At 37.4% G+C, this 18637-nt stretch overlaps 1 protein-coding gene across 3 annotated transcripts in view; it reads left to right on the top strand.

The window, feature by feature from the left end:
• LOC150091130 (mitochondrial intermediate peptidase) overlaps positions 1-18637 on the top strand; it is a 323378-nt gene that overhangs the window by 76716 nt on the left and 228025 nt on the right. For all 3 annotated transcript variants that reach the window (XM_090382168.1, XM_090382159.1, XM_090382176.1), the window contains exons 6-7: positions 806-869; positions 4349-4554. In XM_090382168.1, the coding sequence (XP_090238294.1) occupies positions 806-869; positions 4349-4554 (270 nt within the window). The remainder of the gene's footprint in view (positions 1-805; positions 870-4348; positions 4555-18637) is intronic.

The raw sequence follows: 18637 nt of genomic DNA, 5'->3' as shown, positions 1-18637 counted from the left end.
AGTTGCCATGGTACGTGCGCGTACACACACACTTATACAGACATAATATAAACAATAGCAATCACAGTGATTATATGTATTCTGCACACTAGAACTACACTAATTGATAAACCAGCAAGCTCTGAAAGTAACTAACCAGTGAAACATGTTTGTTTTAATGTGCTACCTACATACAGTTACTTACTCACATTTATTTTGATGATAATACAGGCAGCTCATCAAACTAGATGACAAATTATCTAATTAGTCATGATCAGATGCGACAAACTAGTATTTATGATGTCAACAAAATTGTTTAACAAGAAATTTGAAAGCAGATGTAGAGAATGTAATGCTTTTTCCTCACACACACACACACACACACACACAGTCGAATATCTCAATAATGAATTTCTCTATAACAAAATTTTCTGCAGCCAAGTTTTCTGATGAACATTGGATTTCGAAGTAATCTACTTGCAATTTTCTCTCATATAATAAAATGATTTCTATCTGTAAGAGAGTTTCTGGCCAGAGCCGCTTTTAGTATTTTTTTTTTTGATGCAGTACTGTGTTAAGTGATAGTGAAAAAGGTAGTATTGCACTCCTATTGTTCAATCCAAGTGTCTTAGATGATGCATTGTGAACAACCCATTTTGTTGACATGAGAAACCATTAATGTTCATGAACCAAATTGTGACCTCTGAAGCTGCTTACATTATTAAAACTGTTTTTTATGGAAATATTATAAAATTTATATGTAGTTATAGACTTTTGCTGTAATTTTTTTAAATAGTTGGTTAGATATGTTTATTTTTGTTTCCAGCTTTACAGGAGAAGGAGAAAGTGTGTTGGTCAGTAGCCTTTCTGCTGATTCAGACAATGAGTTGGTGAGCACTGTTGTAGTATTGAGTTTATTTTATTATGTAATATAGAATTTGCTTATTTTTTTTGTTTTATTTTATTGCTTTTTTTTTTTGAATAATTAATACAGCAGTCTATATTTGGATTTTTTGGGAACAAAAGGCTGCGATTGTTCATCCTCACTTTGAAGTGTGACAATATTGTGTTTGCTTTCATCGACCACAGTTGAGCTACTATAAATACTTTGCTTCTCGTTTTAAAGTTGCTTTTTTCAACCATAAATCCATGGTCACATATTTTAATAATATTTCGAAATACTAATAATTATCAACAAATATATATACAAAGAAGTGAGTTTAGTTATGATATCGGTTTGCTTTGTTGTCTCCTTCAGCCCATGTACTCCAGGCTAAATCGCATACGAATGGCATACTAGATCACCCCATTGCTGGCGCCTCCGTAGCCAGGTGGGCAGGAGCAGCAGTGCGTATCACACGCTTCTTGATTAGACCAGTGTTCGAGCCCGTCACCACCAAATACGGAGGATGCGGAAAGGTCAGGGAATGACCACCGCCTATCCCAGGAGCAATATGGCCTTAGTTGCTAACGCTCCAAATAACAAACAAACAAACCACATTGCTACTTTTTTGTAGGTGTTATTACCTCTATACATACTTCTCTATGCAAAGCCTGCAAAAAAAAGTGTTCCGCAGTCTATTTGATTATTAGTCTATGCCTGTATATTAATAACTGGAAAAAAATTATGTTAAATATTATAATGATACAAAAGTGGCGTACGTTACATTATACATATACAAAATTTATTTATTTTATTTTTTTAATTATTAATTACGATTTTTCCCAGAAAAATTTTCACATCTCATGCAACACTAGTGTTCCGCAGAACACAGTTTGGGACATGCTGTTCTAGGGGATTACAACCTCCTTATCCCTGCTAGCAAAATTCCTATATATCATTGACAAGACCCCATGAACTACTCTTGCAGCCTGTTTGCACTGCTCAGCAAACTTCATATCTGACTGCACAATTACCCCTAAGTCTTTTTAATTCTCCACTACCCTGATTGTAGTACCACACAGTTGGTATGTTACTTTGTGGATCTGCTACCCATAGGTAGCACTTTGCATTTGTCAATGTTAAACTTCCGTTGTTACCTCTCAGCCCATCTGCTCAACTTTTTCAGATCGTGTTGCAGTAGTGTACCATCCTTACTGTCATTAACAACTGTTACCAACCTTCATATCATCTGCATCCTTCGACATTAAGCCTGATATACCTTCATCAGTATCATTGACAAATACAGAAAACAACGATGGACCCAACACAGACCCCTGGGGGAACACCACTAATAACATTAGTCCATGAAGAGCAGTGTCCATTGCAGCAGCTTGCCCTTAATGCCATACTGCTCCAACTTGCACAGTAGTCTTCCATGTGCAACAGCATCAAAAGCTTTCCTAAATTCTTAGTATCAAAAGCTTTCCTAATCTGTTAGTAAGACCCGGGTTATTACTAACAGATCTAATGATCTACAAGTGAACAACTTGTAGACATCGGACAGCAATCTAATTGGTCTATAATTTCCGGTTTCTGAATTATTTCCTTTCATATTCAGCAAAATTATGATTGCATTATTCCAGTCTTTAGGCACCATGCCTTTCCTAATGCATTTTGTGAAGTGGCTTGTCAGTTCTTGTGTCATGCCCCTTCCTCCTAATTTTAAAAAATCTGCAGTAACTTCGTCTTTACCTGGGGCTTTTTGGTTCATTGTCTTCAATGCATGTTCTACCTCATCAGGAAGGGTATGTCATATGCGTTGCTAATTTGTGATCCATCTTCCCCACTGCTGGCATCATTCTCTTGCTCCTTATATAATACTTTATAGTAGTCTTATGCTGTTTGAACTATGCCTTCTGTGATATTTATAAGTACACCATCACTATTCTTCTGATTCAGTATCATTTGTCTTTCTGTATTACTGTGCATGACATCTTCGGCTTATCATGGCAAGTTTCTTGACTAATTTTTTCTTTGGATTTCTTTTTACCTATAGGTTTCTTGGGTTTTATAGAAAGTTATTGTATTCCTCATCAATATGTTGGTCCTGAAAGGTCTGCAGATGCTCAAACTTGTTCCTAAATTCCAGTACATACTGCTTTTTCTCCTCTTTGTTATCTCAATGATCTTCGTATTATTTACTCGAGTTGGTTTTTTTCCTTGTTTTTCACACATCTATATGAAGTGTGCATCTTACCATTCTGTGATAACTTCCGACATTTACATTGTTCAGGACAGTAACATCATTCACAAATATATCTTCTGTTAGTGAGGTTGAAGTTAATTTCATTATTTGTTAATGCATTTGGGCTCTTCCATGTACAATTTCTTTTCACCCTTTTCTTGAAAAAAGTGTTCATTACCGACATTCCTTGAGATTCTGCAAATCTTTCACCTCTTTCATTTCTTCCACCATTTCCAAAATTTTCTATAGTTTCCATTTCTGTGCTGTTTTGTCTCTTTCCAACCTTAGCATTAAAGTTTGTCATAATGATGGTGTAGTAAGTTTTCTGTTCATCTATAAGTCTCTCAATTTCGGTGTACAGTTCTTCAACCTCTTCATTACCATGGCTTGATGTTGGTGAATATATCATTTATAACCTTTACTTTGTACCTCTTAGAAATCCTAGACGTCTTGATTCCCCCCCCCCCCTTGGTGATGTACTTTTGAATTCCAAAATGTTATTTTTAATATCTTTATGAACCTGAAAGTCAACTCCATCTTCAGTCTTCACTGTTTCCATTGGTGTATAGCAGATTTCCACTTGATAAACTTGTGATTCATTTCTTCTTGTTTCAGCCAAGCCAATGATATTCCAATTCACATTTTCTAATTCCTTTTCCATCTCTAATATCCTCTCTTCGCTGATGAGCGATCTTACGTTGTAACAGGCCAAGTTCAGTTTCTGTGCATGGCAGCCTCTCTGTACCCAGAGATGCTTTGCAACCTCTGCTTCCACTGTGATCCTCTTGCTGCCATGAGAGGGAGAGTGAAAGCTGCTGGAAACTGAGGGCCATTTGTTTCGTTGCGTTGTCATATTTAATAAAGTGCTGGAGGGTTTGGTCTTTTCCTCTTTGCGCTGACCAGGCATCTTGAAGAGAACCACTCTACATGTTCATTGCCATCAAAGTGACGTAACAGGGTTTACCAATGAGTAGGTGTGCATGAGTAGATTTTAGTGAGGCAGGCCAACCAGACTTCTCCTAAATCTTCTAAAATATAAAGATATTGGATCCATCAATGATTTAGACTGTCTGATCACAGAATACCTGTTCCCCTCTAAGCCCCATATAATGGATAACAAACACTAAATTACAGAAATAAAAAGATTATTAATTTAATAATATATTGTTAAATTAATGATATTAGTGAAATTAATATTTATTAATTTCACTTTTTTTTTGTTTTGTTTTGTTTTTTGATAGGTGAGACAAGCAGCATACAGAATATATCTCTTTCCAGATGAACATCAGAATAAATTGTTAATAGAGTTGCTTGCATCCAGACGCAAATTGGCACAGTTGTGTGGTTTCCCAACCTATGCACATCGAGCTGTGAAGGGCAGTATGGCAGGCTCCCCAGAAAACATCAAAGAATTTTTGGAAGTCATTTCTAGAGAACTTAAGCCAAGGTGCGTGCGTGTGTGTGTGTGTGTGTGGGGGGGGTCACCAAGAAAAGACAACAGTTTTGAAAGCCTAGTTTTTTGATGTATTGTTATGCTATTGGTGAGTTTGGTGTTATTAACATGGTTATTGCATATATGAATCAAATGGTACTATAAGTGATGTGCATATAAGTTTTCAAAAAGCAAACAAGTATTGTGCTATAACACATAGATGGCCATTTTAAAGTGGTCCATATACAAGTGGCGTAAATGTCAAGGCATATGAAATTAACTGCTTGATTGTCTCGGCACATTGATTGAACTCTGGGCTATTTGCAGCAATGCTTTGTTTTTGTTTATATCTTGGTATTCATATTTATTTGCTTGCTTTTTGCTTGTGTTGAAGTTAATGTATATGGAATAATCTTTTGATAAAATTTACACCTCAGTCCAGAAGCAGTGTTCACTTTTAGCTATGAATTCCATACTTTTACTTGACAATTATTTACAAATTTTTAGAATGTTATTATTTCTCAATTTTCTGAAAATTACAACATATTGAATTTTTTCCACCCATATTTGAAAGAGTGCTCTTTCAAATATGGGTGGAAGCAAACATGTTAAACACAAGACGGGAGTTCATTTTTCAGGAAAAGACACATTTAATATGTAATCTTTGTAAATCCAAGACCTCTCACACATGTTGAGTGAAAGTTACAGTAACTGCAGCTGGTATTTCTTGAGAGAGGCTCTCCACAGCAACTGTAATTTCAACTTTCAATTCTTTAACAGTACAGTAAACCCCCACTATTCGCGGTTTCGCGTATTCGCGGTTGCTGATTTAATATAAAATGAAACCTAAAAAAATGTGAATTTTAAAGCGCCGTGAACATTTTCCGCCATAAAAAAAAACGTGGGTGTGGCTAAAATTATCTTTCCCAGTCAAAACAGCGCTCAGTGGGTGGGGGGAGAGGGGTGACAAAATCCCGGTGTGGATGTTTTTCGTTATTCCTTGTTCAGTATGTGTTATGCGCTTGTCATGGAAGGTTTCGTCGTTTGCTTTTAATTTACATGCTTATAAATTGAATAAATTTATCAATTTATAAATTGATATGCTTACAAAAGTGATAAATTTACCGTTTTGCAGTGTAAAACACTTTTTCGAGTGTGTTAACGGAAGAAAGTGACTTTATTGTGGACAAGTTCTTTCTAACCCGTAGAAAAATATTTCTACGAATAACAAGGGAAATGTGAAAAGATCAAAGAAGGTGATGACATGAGCGAATAAAATTGAGTTATTAGACAAAATTTCTAATGGTGAAAGTGTCTCCTCAGTGGCAAAACATTATAAAATCAATGAGTCAACGGTACGATCAATCAAAAAATCGGAAGAAAAATCCGCCGTAGTGTCTGTGAAAACGCGCTAATTGCTTCAAAAATTTGCTCTGTAACTCGATGTTAAATTAGAAAAAATGGAAAAGGCTTTAAATCTGTGGATAGAAGACCGAACTCAAAATAAAATTCCCTTAAGTTCACTCATCATTCGTGAAAAGGCAAAACTCCTTTATCAACACTTTAGCGAAACTGGTAATAGCACTGGCAGGATAAGTTTTTTTGCTAACAAAGGTGCTGAATTGAAAGATTTGTTTGAAATTTCTAATAAATATTACATTTAATATTAAATTGTTTCTTATTTTCATTTCGATGCCATATGCTTGCATTTCACTATGTACTGTCTATGTACATAGTTATATTATGAAGATACATATAATACATACATAGACAAAATTTTAGACTAGTTTTTCTTATATATTTCATACTTTGGAACGGAACCCGTTTATTACTATGGGAGCCATAACTCAGTATTCACGTTTTCGGTATTCGCGTCATTTCTCAGGAACGTAACCCCCGCGAATAGCAGGGGTTTACTGTATATGGATTATTTCTGTACATTGTCTTCTAGGACACCTCCTCCCAAAAATAAACTCAGGCCAAGATCATCCAGTCCTATATGTCCAGATATTTATTATAGATGACTCTGTCATTAAAATGTTTCTTTGGGAAATGAACTGATTTCACCATATGTCAGCTTTGACCATCTTGTTGAAAAAATAGTTCTATGTTCCCTCCCGTGCCTTGGTGAGTTAGAATAAAGTGGCCTTGAAGGTGTTTTGGGTTGTATTCTATATTAACTTTGTCATCTAAGAGGATTCACTGATTCTGGTGATGAAATTACACACCACATTAAGAAACTTTCAGGATACAAAGGCATCTCCATGTCTTTTTGGAAGTTCTTATTGCCTCATTCATGCATATTCTGCTTATTAATGTATCTGCTAAGGTGTTGGAAGTTTGTTCCAACAGTGAATTATTTGTGGCAACTAACTGTTGCATTGCTTTCCAGATATTGATGAAATTAATCGCAAAAGACAAATCGTCCTTTTTGTCAAAGTTAGTCAGGGATTGTAGTTGTTGCATCTGCATTTTGTAAGGAAACAGTTCTAAGTCTTGCCAAACTATTCAGATGCAACAATCACAATCCCTGGCTAACTTTGACAAAAAAAAAAGAAAAAAGGGGTGTTTCCACACAAAAAACAGCATTTGTTGTGTGGAAACTAGCAGTTTTTAACAAACCTGAAGTTTTATTAAGGGATTAAGAAGTGGTAGTTTCCACACAAAAAACGTGCTGCTTAGTAGTGTTACAAAATTTCCTAGCTTAGAGAATTTTCTTGTTGGGGTGCTTCATTTACCACTGAAAAATTCTGTCTTACATGTTTAATGACACCAACTTGCCAATGACAGCCCAGTACATCATAGAAATATAGGCATTCAAAACTGTTGCATCTTCTCTTGATGACCTGTTTATGTGCTGTTTATGTTATCCATTCATTATGTATTGTTTTGTAACATTTGAATAAGCCATGAGGTCAGAATCACCTGTGATGTTATGGCAAAGTTTTCTACATAAATTGAAGTAGAATAATAAATACATGCAGAGCACTGCAAGTGGATAGGCAAAGTAGGCATCGCCTATGAGCGGTTCAGGAGGATGGCAAAAAATTTTTGACATTGCTTTCTGATTGGTTAATCTTTATCAGTATTCAACATTCAGGGTGACAGATTTTATTTTGCCCAGTGACCCTGTGTGCTACCTACTAGTGGCACGTAGGGTCACAGCACTACTGCATACACTTAGCTCCTGACTTGCATAAGGGTTCAGATCTCAGAATCCAATACTTAAGATGGGCATCACTTAAAATCATGCAAATAGGCATTGATGGTGTTAGTCTAGTTATTGGCTGATTAAGTCTAGTGCATTTTAAACTATTAACAGAGAATACATAAAAAAAGTTATAGTAAGGAGAAAAACAGTGGGAAGTTCAAAATCATTCACCAGGCCTACACATTCCATTTTCACACTGTGGAATGTGTGAGGAATAGGAAGAGTGAGTGATCTTGACCACCTATTATGTTTTCTTTACTGTAAAACAAATCAAAATATAGTTTTACAGGAAACATCACATTCCTTAGTGCTGGCTTGCTCACATCAATGGGTGGTGGTCATAGCATGTTGGTTAATTATACTATATGAAATGGAGGCGATTGGTTCAACATGATCTTGAGGTGGTGATAGAATTGTGGAAAGTGTTAGTGTTGGTTCAGCCTGTTCTACATATTGGTCAAGCGTGTGGAATAGGTTCTGCCCTCCCCATTCGAAATTGAAACCCTCCTATCTGTGTTGGATCACCGATATTTCCATAGATACTATCCATTTTATAACATTTTGGTTGCTATCACCTAATGGTTTCTGCACTGTTATAAGCTTGATAATATTTGGATCCGTACTGAGGACCAGGTCAAGGATATTTGGACCCCTTGTAGCTTTTCTCTTTTTTTATTTTAATTTATACTTCCCTTATGCATCTATTACAATAGCTTTAGTAAGTTTTATTGGTTGGTGTGTCTTCTCCCATGTTACAAGTCAAGTGTTACAAGTCAAGCAGCACCAGGGTTCCCCCCCCCCCCAGTTTATAGCTTTTGAGATGCAATACAAATACTGTAAAGGTCAGATGAGTGAGTTATCACTTGACCCCTAGAACCAGGGTCTCAACATTGCCCAACCAGTACTGGTTAGATTATGTTAGGTTAGGGTGGTTAAGTGGAAGAAGACAGTAATTATCAGTGAGCATTGCTCTTAGAGGATGGAGGAAGCTTCTCTGTAATAGTATTAATGGCAAATGATGCAAGACAGAATCAAGATACCATCAGCCAAAAAAAAAAATAGCACGTGTACCTGTAGGCATGAAAGAGCTTTAGTGACTGAGTTTAGGATGACATCATTTTTGTCATTTCTGTCTCACATTTTCATTACTAATTGGTTTTAATTCAGTCTGAAAAATTTTGTAGGTGTTCCACCAAAGATGTTTTCACATCAAAAACCTAGAGTTCACCCATCTGTACCCTCCTAGAATTTGTCTAGTTTTTCCTTGAATTTATCAACCCCTCCACATCCACAATATCATATGGAAGCCTATTCCAACAATTGGCCACCCACTGGCTGAGGACAAACCTCCACATGTCTATCCTTCAACCATCTTTCCTTAACTTGAATTTAGTAGTAGTAGTATGGCAAATGATGCAAGAAAGTGTGCTTATATATCATCAGCCAAATATGCAAGGTACTACATATGGGTTACTGCTACCAATATGTAGTACCTTGCATTTGTGAGTGTTAAATTTTAACTGCCATTTGTCAGCCCATTGACTCAATTTCCCTAGAACTTGTTGCAGTAGCTCACCCTGATGACTGTCGTTAACCACCTTACCAACCTTTGTATCATCTGCAAACTTAAACTTTAAGCCTGATATACCTTCATCAGTATTATTGATAAATAATGAAAACAACAATGGACCTAGCACTGAACCTTGGAGAACTCCACTAATAACTACACTATTAGTCTACAAAGAGCAGTGCTATTGATAACTGCTCTCTCTTCTTCCACTTAACCATTCCTTTATCAGTAGCAGTAACTTGTCTTTAATGCTGCATTGTTCCAGTTTGTACAGCAGTCTTTCCTGTGCAACAGTGTCAAAAACATTCCTGAAATCCAAGTATATGATGTCAGAATTATTTTTTGCATCAGTTCCTTGGTCACTGCCTCATAGTAACCTCTCAGATTGGTCAAACAAGACTTCCCCTTAATAAATCTGTGCTGTGATTGCAGTATAATTGCATGCCTGTCCAGATGGCAGAGGCAGGCAGTCCTGAGGGTGCACTGTCCCAGGTGCCAATGTTCAAGGGGCACCTGAAACTGCATACTGATATGAAGAAAATTTTAAAGGGGGCACCAAATTTCAGTTGCCACATGTGCACTACATACTCTAGGAATGCCCCTGCCAGATGGCCCTGCCTTAGTTCTTTAACCAGTGATTCCCTTATTTTCCCTGGAACTGAGATTAAGCTAACAGGTCTGTAATTACTTACATCATCTGTTGATCCCCCTTTATGAATGGATACATTCACACATCTCCAGTCCATAGAAACCTCCTCTGAATCCAAGGATGCTCTGATAATTATGACTAAAGGTTTGCTTTCTTCCTTTGCTGCTGCTGCCCTTAATATAATTGGATAGATTCCATTCACCCTAGATGCCTTTTTTTATCTCCATCCTCAACTCCTCCCATCCGCTTTCCTTTCATTTACAGAATTATTTAGCTCCTTGTTAGAGTTTGATAAGCTGCTGGGATCCCTTTCCCTAAAGAATTCCTTGTGTGTGAATATAGATGCAAAATATCTATTCAATTTGTCCACAGCCTGAGCAGGGTCAATAACAGTTAACCCGTAGACATCACCTCCCTAGTGGCCCTATGTTATTCAATCCCTTCCTTCCACTGTTTATATAAGCTTTGAAGATTTTGCTGTTTTCCTTTCCTTAAGAGATTTCTCATAATCTGCCTTTGAGATTCAGAAATTCTTTTCCTTAGGGAGTTCATTGAAAAGCTTCTTTCAAAACTTATTTTGTATTATGAACTTCAAAACTTATTTTGTATTATGAACTTCAAAACTTATTTTGTATTATGAACTGGATTTGAATGTCAGCTGCCGACTGGGCTAGCCAGGTGAGTAAAGTGCCTGCCTGGCAACCCAAAGGTCATGGATTTGAATCCCACCTTGGGCTTGAATCACAGTAAAATGCAAAAACTTTGGGAGGTGCATTATGGCCACAGAAGCCGATGTGCCAACAACTAACAACAACAACAAAAAAAAAAAAAAGTGAGCTGGTGGCACTCTCATTAGTAATCACTTGTGTACTTTCCAATTTGGTAACTCTGAAAAGGACTTGTGGCATTTACTTTTCTCTAGAAAATAATAATAAAAGGAAATACAGAGCAAAAAAGGTTTCAATTAATGCTTAATACCATTAAAATAAAAAATTTAAAAAAAAGTTAAAGCATGCATGTACATGTTAACTATTTCTGGGTAAATGTTTACAAGCCTGGAAAAACAGTGGCAACCTCTGTCTGACAAATCAAAAGAAAAGGTAAGAAATGCCCACTTTCATCCACCTTCATAGGAAGACATACAGACCTCCCCTCCCTTTCAGGTTCCTCAGAAGATGCCCATTTATTTTACCTTCTAAAGTTATCTTCCAATGTACTGAGGACTAGGTCAAGAGTAAGCTTCTTTGAATTTGCATTCATTTCCTTTATTCATTTATCAGGAAAGGTTAACATAGCCTTTCCTAATTACTGCCATCTGTGGCATTCGGAAATGGCATATTTATGATACCATAACTACCTCTTCTTTTCTAGTTTTACCACCAATGCTTGTTTTTGTTCTTCCACATCGTTTTTTGCTAATTCACTCTTTGGAAACATTTCTGAATAATTTTATTGAATGAATCGCACAAGTCAGAGAAATATGATGAATAATGACATGATAAATGACGATAATAATTCAGCGCATAATGACCTTATTTTCTTCACTATGAAGTGCTGCAACGCTTATTACACTTCTTTTTATGCACTTTGTGGTGTTCTTCTGTTTACTTGTTTGCAAATTTCTGATTATACCTTGTTTCCCATTAATTTAAACTGAAAATTGCATCTACATACAGAACACTTAACAAATGTGTTATGTTACTTGTCTATGTTTGTAATACACAGAAAATGCTTCTATAGGGATGGGATACACTTAAATAGAAAGGGTGCAAGGATATTTGCTGATGCTATCGAGGCAGAGTTAGGTGGGTCGGAAAACTGCTAGCTTGGGGGATACACGGACTAATAGATTAACAGTAGCCTTTGGCAGAGGTGAAAGTGATTCTTGCACTGCTTCTATTGAACTCAGCAGCAGCCTGGAAAGCAAGGCAATGGGGATTTCCAGGATTGCTGGAGTCATAGTGGAAAAAGTAAATACATGGGCTGTGTTAGGGTAACTAAGAGTAGAAACAGGTGCATGTATACTTGCATGTACACCAATGCTAGACGTATAGTTAATAAATTTGATGAACTTGAAGTGCTAGTCAAGACATCAAAGGTAGATATTGTTGGGATATCAGAGACATGGTGTCACGCAGACATAAGCAGTGCAGAATTGGAATTTGGGGAGTACAATGTGTACAGGAAGGATAGATAGGACAGGACTTAACTAACAGCATAACAGAAGGGTTATGCTGTTAGTTAAGAAACACATAAAATATAAGGAAGTGCATCCATTTGACGTTGGTAGATAATGCAATGTTGAGTCTGTTTGGTGTGACATAAGCACTGGGAAAGGAAAAATGAGAGTAGGTGTGTGTTATAAGCCTAATGAATCTGATGAGTATAATGAGCAATTGTGCAGAGAAATAGTGGGCCAGTAAATCAGTGTGTCTTATAATGGGGCATTTTAATTTCCCAGAGATTGACTGGAATTTGTGGGTTGGCCACTCACACACTAGAAAGTCTTGTGGATTTATTGGGTGGTTTTCTACAGTAGCATGTTTGGGAGGCAACTAGAGGGAGTAATACTCTTGATCTGATTGTCAGTAGTGGTTCTTCATGCGTTAAGATAAAGGAATCACTAGGTGTCAATGATCACAGTGTGCTGAAGTGGAACTTACTCAAAGCGGTAACTACCATGAAGAGTAAAGGGGGAGGGTTTTTACTTTCATAAAGGCGACTTAGGTGGTCTGAGACAGTGTTTAAATTCTATACGGTGGGACCAATTGATGATGTTACCAACATCAAATTCAAAATGGGAAGCATTCAAAGAATTAATCTTGGAAGTTACTAGACTTTTCATACCAACTAAGAAATATTGTTTAAGATTTAGGCCTAAATGGATGTCAGATGAACTAATTAGACATGTGGCAGACAAGAAAAGTGCATGGGATATATAAATTAACAGGTGACACAGAAGCATATGATAGATATAAACTGGTCTGTAACCAAGTCACAAAGGAGGTTAGCCAGGCAAAGGCAGATTACGAGAAATCTTTGTAAGGAAATCTTTGATTACGAGAAATCAAAGGATGCAAAGAAAAACAGCACAGCGTTCTTTACTTATCTAAACTCTAGAAGGAAGGGGATGAATCAGATTGATCCACTTGATATCGATGGTTCAACTGTTGATGATCCTGCTCAGGTAGCTAATAAACTAAATGAATATTTTGCATTTACATTCACACATGAGGAGTTATTTGGGAAGGGAATGCCAGAGGTGTATTAAACTCGGGCAGTAAGCTATAATAATCTTGTAATAACTGAGAGTAAAGTGGAGGAGAAATTGTTGAAGATAAACATAAAGTCACCTGGGTGGATGGAATCTATCCAGTCATATTAAAGGAGGCAGCAAAGGAAGTAAGCAAACCCTTAGACATAATTATGAGAGCTTCCTTGGACTCAGAGGAGGTACCCATGGACTGCAGATGTGCAAATGGGACCCCAATCCACAAAGGAGGATCAAAGGGAGACAGGTAATTACACACCTGTTAGTTTAACTTCTGTTCCAGGGAAATTAATGGAGGCACTGGTTAAAGATGCATTACAGGATCATCTAGACAAGATTTCATTTATAGCTCGGATACAGCATGGATTTGTTAAGGGAAAGTCTTGTCTGTCCAACTTGATTGGATACTATGATGTAGTCACAAAGGAACTGGATGCAAAGAATAGTTTTCATATATCATATATATGAAATATATACGAGGGGCTTAGAGGGGAACAGGTATCCTGTGTGTTATCAGACACTCAGCCTAAAACACTGATGGATCCAATATCTCTCTCTTACAGAAGATTTAGGAGAAGTCCAGTTGGCCTGCCTCCCTAAAATCCACTCATGCACACCTTCTCGATGGTAAGCCCTGTTACGTCACTTAGGTGGCAACGAATGTGTAGAGTGGTTCTCTTCAAGACGCCTGGTCAACGTGAAGAGGAAAAGACCAAACCCTCCAGCAATGATAGCACAACAATACAAATGGCCCTCAGTCCCCAGCAGCTTTCACTCTCCCTCTTACGGCAGCGAGAGGATCAGAGTGGAAGCAGAGGGTGCTAAGAATCTCTGGGTACGACCAGGCTGCCATGCACGGAAATTGAACTTGGCCTGTTATAACGTACGATCACTCATCGGTGAAGACAGGATATTAGGGCTGGAAAAGGAATTAGAAAATGTGAATTGGAATATCATCGGTTTGGCTGAAACAAGAAGAAGAAATGAATCACTTATAAGTTTATCATGTGGAAATCTGCTGTACACCAATGGAAACAGTGAAAGGAGTGAAGGTGGAGTTGGGTTTCTGGTCCATAAAGATTTTAAAAACAACATTTTGGAATTCAAAAGTACATCACCAAGGGTGTCAAGACTAATACTCAAGATTTCTAAGAGGTACAAGCTAAAGATTATAATGATTTATGCACCAACATCGAGCCATGATGATGAAGAGGTTGAAGAAATGTACACTGAAATTGAGTCTTCTAGATGAGCAGAAAACCCACTACACTATTATTATGGGGAACTTCAATGCTAAGGTTGGAAAAAGGCAAAACAGCGCAGAAAGAGGAACTATAGGAAATTTTGGAATTGGTGAAAGAAATAAAAGAGGTGAAAGACTTGTGGAATTTGCAGAATCTCAAGGAATGTCAGTAATGAACACTTTTTTCAAGAAAAGGGTGAACAGAAAGTGGACATGGAAGAGTCCAAATGGATTAACAACTAATGAAATCGACTTCATCCTCACTAACAGAAGATATATTGTGAATGATGTTACCGTCCTGAATAAGGTAAATGTTGGAAGTGATCACAGAATGGTAAGATGTACACTTGATATAGATGTAGGAAAGGAAAGAAAAAAACTGACTCGAGTAAATAATACAAAGGTCTTTGAAATAACAGAGGAGGAGAAAAAACAGTATGTGCTGGAACTTAAGAACAAGTTTGAGCTTCTGCAGACTGCTCAGGACCAAGATATCGACGAGGAATATTACAACTTTCTGAAAGTGATAAAGCCCAAGAAACCTATAGGGAAACAGAAATCCAAAGAAGAAAAAATTAGTCAAGAAACACTTGTCATGACGAACCAAAGACGACAAATGAAGAGCAAGAAAAACACTGACAGGGAGAAAATTGAGTATACTGAGTTATGCAAAGCCATTAGAAAGAGACTCAGAGAGGACATAAGATTTAACACGAGAAAAGTAGAACAAGCATTAAGGGAAAACAAAGGATTTAAATCGGCAGCCATGAGCAGTAATACAGAAAGACAAATGATACTGAAACTGAAGAATAGCGATGGTGTACTTATAAACAGCAGAGAAGGCATAATTCAAATAGCAGAAGACTACTATAGAGAATTATACAAGGAGCGAGGGAATGATACCAGCAGTGGGGAAGATGGATTGCAAAGTAGCAACACATACGACATACCCAATATTCTTCCTGATGAGGTAGAACATGCATTGAAGAAAATGAAGAATCGGAATGCCCCGGGGGAAGATGAAGTTACTGTAGAGTTGTTAAAATTGGGAGGAAGAGACATAACACAAAAACTGGCAAGGCTCTTCACAAAGTGCATTAGAAAAGGTGTGACGCCTAAGCAGTGGAATAATGCAATCATAGTTTTGCTGCATAAGAAAGGAGATAAATCAGAAATTGGAAATTATAGACCAATTAGCTTGTTATCCCATATCTACAAGTTGTTCACAAGGGTCATTACTAACAGATTAGAAAGAATACTTGATGAGAATCAACCGAAAGAGCAAGCTGGCTTTAGGACAGGATTCTCAACTATGGATCACCTTCACGTAATATCACAGCTAATGGAGAAAGCAAATGAATTTAAAACACCATTATGCCTGGCATTTGTGGATTATGAAAAGGCATTTGACTCCATACAGCATAAGGCAATGTTTCGGGCACTGGAAAGACAAGGCATAGATACTCCATATATTATGATTTTGAAGAAAATATATGAGAGTGCTACATCCTTTATTAGACTAGACAAAGACAGTAGGAAATTTAAAATCGAGAAAGGAGTTCGACAAGGAGACATATCTCCGAAGCTGTTTACTGCTGCCCTTGAGGAAGCTTTCAGAAGATTAGACTTGTCGCAGAAAGGAGTCAATGTGAATGGAGAGTACCTAAACCATTTACGATTTGCAGATGACATTGTGGTCATAAACCACGATCCCAAAGAATTAGAGGAAAATCTTAATCAGTTATGCACAGTTAGTAAGGATTTTGGACTAAAGATGAATATGGCTAAAACAAAAGTAATGATGAACAAGTATGCCACGGAAAGGGAAATAATGATTGAAGGAGCAGTAATTGAAAAGGTGGAGTCATATACTTATCTGGGACAAGTTATTAGCTGTAATAATGATAAATGGCTGGAAGTCAAGAGAAGAATAAATTTTGGATGGATAGCATTCAGGAAATATAGTCACATACTGAAGAGCAATATCCCAGTTTGTCTGAAACGTAAAATAATGAATCAATGTATACTCCCCACCATGACTTATGGAAGTGAAACTTGGGCACTCACCAAAAGAATGGAAGAGAAGCTAAGAACTACACAGCGAAGAATGGAACGAATTATATTGGGAATCAGACTGTTAGATAAGAAGAGAAACACATGGATTAGGCAGCAAACTCAAGTAAAGGACATTCTTATCAAAACTAAAGAATTAAAATGGTCTTGGGCAGGACACATAGCTCGAAGACATGATGCCAGATGGACTAAGAAAATAACAGAATGGTACCCAAGGGGAGCTAGAAGAAAACCTGGAAGACAAAGGCGGAGATGGATAGATGAAATTCATGAGTTTTTGAGTAGTAAATGGATGGCCAGTGCTGGAGAGGCCTTCATCCTGCAGTGGATTGAAAAGTGGAATGCTGGAGAGGCCTTCATCCTGCAGTGGATTGAAAATGGCTGATGATGATGATATCATATATTTGGATCTTAGAAAGGCTTTTGTTACTATTGCACATAGAAGACTACTGCATAAATTGGAGCAGTGTGGCATTGGAGGCAAATTGCTGCTATGGATAAAAGGATTGTTGAGTGGGAAAAGACAGTGGTAATCAATGGACACTGCTCTTTGTGGACTAATGTTATTAGTGGAGTCCCCCAGGGTTCAGTGTTGCGTCCATTGTTGTTTTCTGTATTCATTAATGATATTGATGATGGTATATCAGGTTTAATGTCCAAGTTTGCAGAAGATATGAAGATCAGCAGGGTTGTTAATGACAGTATGCTGCTGCCACAGAATCAAGAAAACTTGAGCAGATGGGCTGAGAGGTGGCAACTCAAGTTTAACATTGACAAATGTAAAGTACTGCATATGGGAAGCAGTAACCCCAGAGTAACATATCCACTGTGTGGTACTACTCTGACAGTGGTAGAGAGTGAAAAGGACCTGGGGTAATTGTGCAGGCAGATATAAAGTTCTCTGATCAGTGCAGACGAGCTGCAAGAGTAGCTCATGGTGTCTTGTCAATGATATACAGGAATTTTTCTAGCAGGGATAAGGAGGTGATTATTCCCTTGTATAAGGCAATGGTCAGGCCACACCTTGAATACTGTATACAGGTCTGGAGGCCTCATTTTAAGAAGGATATAGAGCTGTTGGAACGAGTACAGAGAAGGGCAACAAGATTAGTGAATGGAACAAAGGGTTACTCTTACGAAGAAAGGCTTAGTTTTGCAAATTACAGTGTCTGGAGACTAGGCACCTGTGAGGTGATCTGATTGAGGTGTATAAAGCCTTGAATGGTTTGAGCATGCTCAGTGCTGATGTGATTCTTCCTCTTGCTCAGAATAATCTGCCTGAGAGGGCATAAATTCAAATTGAAAGAAGAGACAGTTGTAGGATAGATGTATGGAAGTTTGTCTTTAGCCAGCGGGTGGTTGTTTGCTGGAAAAACTTCCATCTGCCATTGTAGAAGTTCATAGCTTAAATAGATTCACGGGAGAACTAGACAAACATCTGGAGTGAGTGGATGGGTGAAATTAGAAGGGTTTTTTTTTTTTTTTTTTGACTGATACTAAATTAGTTTGCTTTCTTGCATCATGTGCCTATGCTAATGTAGAGTAGTTTTAATTTAATTCAAACACACCATGGGTTTATCTTACCAATTTGATTTGATATTACGATGAGGTCACAAATGAACTAGATGCAAAAATAATTTTGATATCATATACTCGGATTTCAGTAAAGCTTTTGATACTGTTGCACATGGAAAACTACTGTACAAGGTGGAGCAATATGGCATTAAGGGCAAGTTGCTGCTGGGGATAAAGGGATGGTTGAGTGGGAGAAGGCAGAGAGTGCTAATCAATGGACACTGATTTTTCGTAGATTAATGTTATTGGTGTCCTTCAGGGCTTCTTGTTGGGCCCATTATTGTTTTCTGTATTTTTCAATGATATTGATGAAGGTATATCAGGCTTAATATCCAAGTTTTCAGACTATATGAAGGTTGTTAGGGTTGTTAATGACACTAATGATGGTATGCAACAGGATCTAGAAAAGTTGAGCAGATGGGCTGAGAAGTGGCAACCGAGGGGGCATAAATTCAAACTGTGGAAAGACAGTTGTTGAATAGATGTCCAGAAATTTGCCTTTACCC

This window comes from Mastigoproctus giganteus, chromosome 1 (genome assembly GCF_048544385.1).
Source record: "Mastigoproctus giganteus isolate SK-2022 chromosome 1, ASM4854438v1, whole genome shotgun sequence".
NCBI lineage: Eukaryota > Metazoa > Arthropoda > Arachnida > Uropygi > Thelyphonidae > Mastigoproctus > Mastigoproctus giganteus.
The sequence above is the reverse complement of the archived record's forward strand: the minus strand, read 5'-3'. Positions and strand labels throughout refer to the sequence as shown.